This window comes from Phacochoerus africanus, chromosome 15, assembly GCF_016906955.1.
Source record: "Phacochoerus africanus isolate WHEZ1 chromosome 15, ROS_Pafr_v1, whole genome shotgun sequence".
Classification (NCBI taxonomy): Eukaryota; Metazoa; Chordata; class Mammalia; order Artiodactyla; family Suidae; genus Phacochoerus; species Phacochoerus africanus.
Genome location: NC_062558.1, coordinates 31,305,745 through 31,315,134, shown reverse-complemented (window position 1 = coordinate 31,315,134; position 9,390 = coordinate 31,305,745). Strand labels below are relative to the sequence as shown.

Below are 9,390 nucleotides of genomic sequence, written 5' to 3'. Positions count from 1 at the left end.
TGGCTGAGTCCTGCAGGTTTTTCATCTTTTTTTTTTTTTTTTTTTAAGTCTTTTTAGGGCTGCATCTGTGGCATATGGAAATTTCTAGGCTAGGGGTTGAATCAGAGCTATAGCCCCTGGCCTATACCAAAGTCACATCAGATCCAAGCCGTTTCTGCAACCCACGCCACACCTCACAGCAACGCCAGATCCTTAACCAACTGAGTGAGGCCAGGGATCGAACCTGTGGGACATGGATACTAGTCAGATTTGTTTCTGCTGAGCCACAACGGAAACCCTGGTTTTTCATCTTTTGACTGCAGTTGACACATGCCTCTAGGTGCTCAGGACTCAGAAGTCATTCACAAGACCCTGAAAACTATAGCAAGGTAGGCAGATAGCCTTGTCCCACTATGCTTAGGGCAGAAAGGTTGGCTAGTTGGCGGGGGGGGGGGGGGAAAGAAAAATTGCCTTTCTGGTTTTGAGAGCCAAAGCACAAAATCAAAGCTTTGTGGATATTATCAAATGCCCTTCTCTTGTGCTTCTAGCAGAGCCCAGGGTGGGTACTGGCTAAATTCACATGGAGAGTAAAAGCTTAGCCGCTGCTGAAGCTTTAGGAGCACTTAGCTTGTACTTCTCGTAAGACAGTGAACTCCAGAGATTCAGCATTCCCCACAAATTGCTAATTTGGTAGAGGGATGACTTCAAATCCAGGCCAGTTGGTGATAGTAAACACACTGAAATAGAAGCTGAGCAGCAGGTGCTGGTGTGTCTAAAGTTAAACTAGAAAATTGAGATTTATTTGCACAGTCTTAGCTTGTTTACTGTTTCCTTTTGGATTTATGTATAAAGTTTCAGGTGCTTGTGTTAGCAATGAACAGAAACTCTTTATGGTGGATCTTCTTAGGTAGCATTTTGAAGTAACCATGGCTTAGTGAGAAGCCAACAAATTTTTAGCTGAATTGGCTTGACACTTGGAATAACTGGATTGCAAGGGACTGATTTATTTGGCAGAGGGCAGACATATTTCTCCCTGGATTTTCTAGCTGGATGCCATACCTCTAGAGTTGTCTGACCAGGTAATCTATCACATGGATAAATGGATATAATCTTTTTTTTTCTTTTTAGGGCCACACCTGCAATCTATACCGCAGCTTACAGCAACGCCAGATCCTTTAACTCACTGAGTGAGGCCAGGGATCGATCCCACATCCTCATGAATACTAGTCAGGTTCATAACCTGCTGAGCCACAGTGGGAACTCCCAGATGGGTATGATCCTAACTGGACTGTTCAGTACACTTGGGGGGAGGTCCTCTGTGACCAATGCATTGCCATAGGCCTCTTTGAGCATAGAGATGCTGTCTCCACTCTGTGGGGTGTCATTCTGGTAACCCCAGCTCCCCAACCCTGGCAGCCCCTCCTTTACCTCCTCTCTTGGCAGACCTGTGTGCTCCTGGAAACATTACAGAGAAACGGGGCCCTCTTAACACTGAGATTCTACCTGGAAACCACTGTTACCTCTACAACTGCCAAGGAAAGGAATGCCTTTACTGGACAGCAGGGTAATTCTTACTTGGAGCTTCACCGAACTCAGGATGCCAAATTGAAACTTGGGTTGGCCACGTGAATGATTAGGCTTGTAAAGGTAAGTCACATTTTTATAAATAAAACCAGGTATTAAACTAATCTTACCTGTGGCACCGTGAGTTAAATTCTGGGATGCAACAGCTTTAGTTGTCTCCGAGTTAGAAAGGACCTCTGGATTTAGGTTGAGGACATGGAATCCCCATTGTGGCTCAGTGGGTTAAGGATCCGGCGTTGCTGTGAGCTGTGGTGTAGCTTGCAGATGAGGCTCGGATTCTGCATTGCTTTGATGTTATAGGTCAGCAGCTGCAACTCTCATTTGACCCCTAGCCCAGGAAATTCCATATGCCTCAAGTCAGCCCTAAAAAGCAAAAAAAAAAAAAAAAAGGCATGGTGATGTAAAACCATTTCACCATGGCCAAAAAAGGATGGGGGAGTTCCTGTCATGGCGCAACGGAGACGAATCCAACTAGGAATCATGAGGTTTCAGGTTTGATCCCTGGCCTCACTCAGTGGGTTAAGGATCTGGCATTGCTGTGGGCTGTGGTGTAGGTCACAGGTGAGGCTCAGATCTGGTGTGGCTATGGCTGTGGCTGGCAGCTACAGCTTGGATTCGACCCCTACCTAGGAACCTCCATACGCCAAGGGTGTAGCCCTAAAAAACAAAATAAAAGAGGGATGGAGGAGAGTATGAAACCATCCTTAGCAGGAAAGGCTAGTCCCACAAGACCCAAATCTTAGGTTGCTACTGAGTGAGGAAGGAAACTGGATTATCTTCATTTTCAGATGACTAGAGCCACTGTCTCAATACATGAGGTTGTACGGCCCTGTCATTAAAAAAAAAAAAAAATTCTGTAATCTAAAGTTTACTTCTCACTGGAATCTATGTCTACCACCTGGGGAAGTTGCCTCATAACCAAATGCCTTCAGCCAGCCCAGCCCAGCCCAGCCCAGCCCAGCCCAGCCCAGGGTTACCAATGCAGGATGTGGCTCCCTGAGTTGCACTCAGTAGAGGAAATAGACCCCAGTCCTGCCTTGGCAGTGGAGATACCAAGTGCCCGTGGACATTATTTTGCCCAGCTGTGGTCAGAGGCACCATTACAGGTAAGCCACCCTGCCCCTTAAGGCAATGTGTACCTAATCCCTACACGGAGCCGTCAGTGTAGCATCATTCTTTCCCATTACCTTTATTAGCTACAAACAGCATGATCCCTTTCTGAAGATGGGAAAAAACAGTATACTCAGGGGCTGCTCCATTTCTCAAATGAATACGAAATGCTACCTTGTCTGGCTTCAAAACAATGTACACTGGTGTTTCCGGACTTCCCAGTCAAATCTCAAGTCCAGCCCCAGAACAGAAACCCTCAAAGTCCAAGAGTGCTTTTTTTGTACAATTGTTTATACAAATTCAACAAAGGTAAAACCGTGTCAGGGAGGGGCTAGGAAAACAACACCTTACAACAATGGCACTTATGAATGCATAACTTTACAACTGGGAAACAGCCATGTTATAAACCTTAAACGAGAACTCAACTCCACTTCGAAGGAGAGGAGGAAAAAAAAGGAAAAGAAAGACTATGTTGAATCGTTTATTCTACTTCTTGACTCACTGTAGAAATTAGATCTATGTAGAGTACAAGAGCTCATGCTGGAGCATAACCCTCCTGAGTGCAAAGGCTGAAGTCAGAATTTTAAAATTTTGAGGAAAAGGTGAATTCTATACAGAGGAAATTTAGCCAAGTGTCTCACTTTGACTCTAATTTACATATACCCACAACATGCTTAAACTTCTTGACATACAAAGCAGGCACTCAACTTCCAGTTAAACATGCTTTTACCTGGGAGGTCTGAGCCTACTTTGCCACATCTGGGCACATGTGTAGATGGATTTGTATGAAGTACAGGTTAAGTTCTCTCCTACTTTAAAGAAACCAGGAAAGTTGGCAATCTCAAAACAATAAAAACACTGGTATGCATTCAAACCTTGCATAAATAACTTTTAAACAATTTGTACAAAAATAGTTCTGCATAATGTAAGATGTAACAAAACCAAACAAATATGTCAAGACGGCAGATGTGGTGTGTGGTCCACTTTAGGCTGACACCAAAACCCCCAAAGTTGCCAGGAATAAGGTGTCCAAAACAAAACCACCACCACGTCCAAAAACAATTCCTAAGCTCATGCTTGAGTAAGAAAATTTCTCCCAAGTCCATCCTCTTCCTCTCGACAGGAATGTCTTCTTGATAAAAGGCCGCCTTAGAAATGGTCCAGAAAGCAGTGCAGTTTTGATTCAGAAAGACCCGAGGAATGCGCCCGGCTCACTCATCTCCGAAACGGGCGGCAGAACGGCTGCTCCCTCGGCCAGACTTGCAAAATGGAATCGTGCTGCGGTCTGTTGTTCCAAGTTCCAAATGGAAAATAGAAACCCTAGTTTTTGTAAAGTCTTTCTCCCTCCCCTGCCCTGTGCCCTCCCCCCTCCCCACCCCATATTTACATACTTGTCCTTGGACTAACTCAGTTTTTGCAGGAGTTTTTCTTCCACTTGCCCGAACTGGACACTAACAGACATTTCCGCTATGAACTGCTCGCAGCCTTCCTTGGTGACTTGCTTGCAATACCTCAGGTCAATGTGACAGATATTCCCACAGCGTTTGAAGAAGGACAGGCACTGGTCAGTAACCTTATTGCAGTCTGTGGGGAAGAGGACACAGTGTTAGGTGGAGGAAGTCTGGAGGCTGAGGGGCCCCTGTGCCCCAGGCACTTGCAACGCCCTTAAAAGCACCCTTCAAATGGGGACTGGTTTCAACTACCAATTACAAAGGTTCGGAATGCTTGACAAGCATTCAGACATTGCGAGTGAACTGGCTCAGAAACCCTCCCCAGGGCTGCTGCTACGGACATAATCTCACAGAAACAGGTATCCTGTTCTATAAAAGATGTATGTTTCACGTGATCTATGAAACAGCCTCTTCCAGTACCCTGTGCTGAATCCAGCTCTCGGCCCCTTCTTGTGCCCTTCTCTGCTTCTCCCAGCAGACACATTCCGGGGGAGGCAGCCAGGACGTCTATATGGCCAGCGTGGGGTCCTTCCCGGGTGCAGCACACTCGGCGGTCCCTTCACGCAAGGTTTACCCAAAACCTACACAGGAGGCTGATGAGCTAGAAGGGGCGGGAGGGATCCTGCCCACAGTGAGCGAGACCAGGATTCAGAGCCCACCCTCGGCCCTCGGGGAGGCGCACAATCCAGCCTGTACTCCTACCAATGTGCACTTCTATCACAATCTGTTCTTTCAGAACTGGATCCACAGTCAGCGTCCACTTGAGGCTTGGAGTCCCCTCAGAGCCAGTGATCCCCTCACCTCAGTGGTGTCAAGCCCGAGACCTCCGCTTACCATCACTAGTCCCCACACGCTCATTCTGCTCTGAAGCTGAAGAGAAACAAACAGTAAGGGCAAACCGCAGTCACACCTAGGTGGCCTGCGCCAGCTCTGACCATCAGAGTCCCTCCAGCCTAGGAGGTGGCATAAGGTCAAGTCACAGCACCACAAGAGTCACCAAACAGGCTGCCTGGATATAAGCAGCCCCTTTCACACGCTCTCCTCAGGTCTGCACAAAAGTCCTTGCACTTGGGTACATGTTTCAGATAATGTAAATAAAACCCAGTATCATAAAGGAGAATTCATAAACTAAGAACAAGTGGTGATGAAAAGCTGCCTGCCTCCCGTGCGTTGACACCACCAAGAGGCCAGACAGATGGAAAAGTGCTAAGGATGCTGCCAAAGAGATGACTTGAAAGATAACACCGGAGTTCCCATCGTGGCGCAGTGGAAATGAATCCGACTAGGAACCATGAGATTACGGGTTCAATCCCTGACCTCGCTCAGTGGGTTAAGGATCCGATGTTGCCAAGAGCCGTGGTGTAGGTTGCAGGCACGGCTCGGATCTGGTGTTGCTGTGGCTCTGGTGTAGGCCAGCAGCTACAGCTCCGATTGGACCCCTAGCCTGGGAACCTCCATATGTTGCAGGTGCGGCCCTAAAAAGACAAAAAAAAAAAAAACCACCTCAGTTCTTCCAAGGGTATCCCTTAACCTTCTTTTCCTTTTTAGGGCCGTGTGTGCAACATATGGAAATTCCCAGGCTAGGGGTCAAAATGGAGCCATAGCCACCAGCCTGGGCCACAGCCACCGCAACCAGATCCAAGCTGCATCTACAACCTACACCACAACTCACAGCAATGTCAGATCCTTAACCCACTGATCGAGGCCAGGGATTGACCCCGTGTCCTCATGGATACTAGACGGGTTCATTACCACTGAGCCACAATGGGAACTCTTCCCTTAACCTTCTAATTAATCCCTCTAAATATTCTCCCCAAACAGCTAACCCCCTTTATAATCTTACTGCAAAAGTCAAGTAAAGGAGACTGTGTTATTCAGAAAAATCGGGAGTTCTCTTGTGGCTCAGCAAGATGTGCTGTGGTGCAGGTTCCACCTCTGGCCTGAGAACATCCACATGCTGTGAGAGCAGCCAAAAAAAAAATCTAGTAATTCAGAAAAACATGCCCCTTCAAAACTCAACCCTTGATCCATTCTGCGTGCAAACTGAAGAGGGATTTTGCAAACACGGTAAAAGATGTATTGCCACCTATTTTTCACTGTGACATATGAAACAGGTCTTTTTAAAAAGATTATCTACTGGCCTTGGTTACAGCAGGAATTGCTGCCTTTCTGCATGGTGCCTGTGCCTAAACCTCTGCAAAGCAGCAGCAGCTAAACCCCTGCAAAGCAGCAGCAGCATCTGTCAGCCAGGGGAGCACCTGTTCACACACGGCAGTGAATCCCAGCTTCAGGGAGTATGATGCATAAAAGTGGGAAAGTTCTTCCATCAAGTAGCCTTGATGGAAGGGTCTTTGGGCTCCAGTTCCAGAGATTTCTGAACCAAGAACCAGGGAAAACTCTAGTTGGGCACGAATGAGCCTCCAAAATGGAGCTAAAGCTGTCTGCCCAAAAGAACCCTGCAAAGGATTGTACAGCCCAGTGTAGCAAGTAAGTGCCAGGACACAGTGGAGGCCCTCTCAGCCACCTGCACAGTGGGCACAGCAGGATGGAGCTGCCTGCTCCGGAGCATAACGGTGCTGAGGCGCCCAGGTCAGGCCCTTCTGTGGAAACGGGATGAAAAGCCAGAAGCCGGTAAAGAGGGGACCTGGCAGGGGGGATCTGAGGAGGGAAAAAGATGCACTGGGGGGATGGAACCAGAGGGCATTCTACAGCTGAAGACACTGAGGACTGGGGTGACCTGAAGCACGTCCCCAAGGTTACAGGGATGGCAGCCCGGTGGGGAGCGCCAGGAGTGTGGGGGCCTCCGCACTGCATGCACTCGCTCTCTGAGTGGCAGTTCCACTGCTGGGAATACTTCCTAAGGACAAGCACGGCTATGCTGTGTCACAGCAGGAGATGCACAAAGTATACAACTGTCACCCATGAGGTTTCCTCGCCAAAAACATGTACCTGGAATCTAAGCAAGCTCTGAACTAACTGGCTTTACTTTCCCAACAATTTATAGGAAGCACAGGGGATGAAGTTTAAAGGACACCATGAAGCCAACCAACAAATCCCAAATGCCAGACATTCTGGAAGAAAACCATTCGGGGCACTTCCAAAGGGCAATGTCTCAGGGGAGAGTAGGGACTGTTCTAGAACAATAGAGTATACCTGACTGTTTTAACTCTTTAATCTTGTCCTTCAGGGGTAAAGTGATGTTTGCAACTTTCAAATGATTAAGAAATAGAAAAAAAATAGAGATAAAGCACGGGCAGCACAATACAAATGCTGCGTCTAGCTGGAGGACGTGTGTATCCATCATTATTTGTCCAACCTTCCCGTGTTTGGTGGTGTGGGGAACATTGCAGATAGGCCCATGGCGGGTTCAACAAAGTCTAAGAGTGAAAAATAGATATTCCACGAAAGGAGAAGAATGATTAAGAATTAACCAACCTTAAACACTTTGACCTATAAAGTGCAGCCTATACCTCACAACAAAAGCGTAACATTTTAAAAAATGATGCTTATGGAAAAGAAGTAAAATTATCTCTGCAGATGACATGATCTTTTATGTGATAACTCTAAAGATTACACATACACACACACACACAAACACCCCCTGAATTCAGCAAAGTTGCAGAATACAAAATCAACACTCAAAAATCAGGTGCGTTTCTATAAGTGAGCAATAAACAGTCTGAAAGGAAATTAAAACAACTCCACTTGCAGTAGCATCAAAAAGAAATAAACACTTAGGAATAAAGCTAACAAAGGAAGTGAAAGACTTATACATTGAAAATGGAAAAACAATGCTGAAAGAAATTAAGTAAATGGAAAAACAGACCATGTTTATGGACTGGGAGACTTAATATTATGAAAATATCAGCATTACCCAAAGAAATCTACAGATTCAATGAAATTGCTACAAAATACCAAGAATGGTTTTTTGCAGAAATGAAATGCCCATCCTAAAATTCATGTAGAAATTTAAGAGATCCTGAATTGCCAAAGCAACCTTGAAAAAGAAAAGGAGGACTCACACTTCCTAATTTCAGTACTACAAAGCCCCAGCATGTATTACTGGCATAAGGACAGGCATACACATCAATTGAGAGCCCCCAAATAAACCCTCCAATGGTCATATGAGTTTTGATGACATGCAAAAACTATTCAGTGGCGAAAAAGACTTTTCAACAAATGGTGCTGGGAAACTAGATATCCACATACAAAAGAATGAAGCTGGAACCCCCTACCTCCTAAACTAACCCAAGATTATTCAAAGACTTAAGAGCTAAAACTATGAAAAACCCTTAGAAGAAAACATATGGGGAAATCTTCATGATCTTGGATTTGTCAATTGTTTCCTAAACATGACACCAAAAGCACAGGCAACAAAAAGGAAAACAGGCTGAACTTCATCAAAATCAAAAACTTTTGTGCAAAGGACAGTATCAAGACAACACAGAATGGGAGAAAATATTTGCAAATCATGTATCTCATAAGGGAATAATATCCAGAATATATAAAGAACTCCTATAATTCAGCAACAAAAAAATGAGTTGATTGAAAAAATGGGCAAAGGACATGAATAGACATTGCTCCAGAGGAGATATACAAGATATACAAATGACAAATAAGCAAATGAAAAGATGTCCAATATCACTAATCATTAAGGAAATACATGTTAAAATCACACTGAGATCTTCATACCCATTAGAATGGCTGTTACTTCAAACAAACACAAACAAAGCCAAACCAGACAAATACCCCAGAAAAATGTTAGCCAGGATGTAGAGAAACTGGAACACTTTGCACTGTTAGTAGGAATGTAAAGTGGTGCAGCCACTATGCAAAACAAAATAATGGTTTCTCAAAAAAAGTAAACACAGAATACCATGTGATCCAGTTGGTCCATTTCTGATCATATACCCAAAGAACAATGAATTTATACATCCATGTTCATAGCATCATCATTATTATTACTCTGCTTTTTAGGGCCACACCTGCAGCATATGGAGGTTCCCAGGCTAGGGGTTGAATCAGAGCTGCAGCTGCCGGCCTACACCACAGCCACAGCGACACCAGATCTGAGGCCAGGGATTGAACCCACATCCTCACGGATACTAGTCAGGGTTCACAAACCACTGAGCCACACCAGGAACTCCCCATAGCAGCGTTACTGACAGCCCAAACTGGAAGAAACCCAAATGTCCATTAGCAGAAGAATGGATAAATAAAATGTAGTATGTTTATACACAATAGAATACAATTCAGCTTTAAAAGG

At 45.3% G+C, this 9,390-nt stretch overlaps 1 protein-coding gene and 1 long non-coding RNA gene across 12 annotated transcripts in view; one reads left to right on the top strand and one right to left on the bottom strand.

Moving 5' to 3' along the window:
• Nucleotides 1-189: 189 nt before the first annotated feature.
• On the top strand, nucleotides 190-1,667 carry LOC125116130 (uncharacterized). The gene is made up of 2 exons (XR_007132256.1): nucleotides 190-1,058; nucleotides 1,423-1,667. It is a non-coding gene; the product is annotated as an uncharacterized LOC125116130 (long non-coding RNA).
• Nucleotides 1,668-2,943: 1,276 nt separating this feature from the next.
• Nucleotides 2,944-9,390, bottom strand: part of KDM2B (lysine demethylase 2B) — a 143,750-nt gene continuing 137,303 nt past the window's right edge. For all 11 annotated transcript variants that reach the window (XM_047761667.1, XM_047761666.1, XM_047761661.1 and 8 more), the window contains 2 exons: nucleotides 4,065-4,257; nucleotides 2,944-3,958 (listed from right to left, as the gene is read on the bottom strand). In XM_047761667.1, the coding sequence (XP_047617623.1) occupies nucleotides 4,076-4,257 (182 nt within the window). In that variant the 3' untranslated portion in view covers nucleotides 2,944-3,958; nucleotides 4,065-4,075. The remainder of the gene's footprint in view (nucleotides 3,959-4,064; nucleotides 4,258-9,390) is intronic.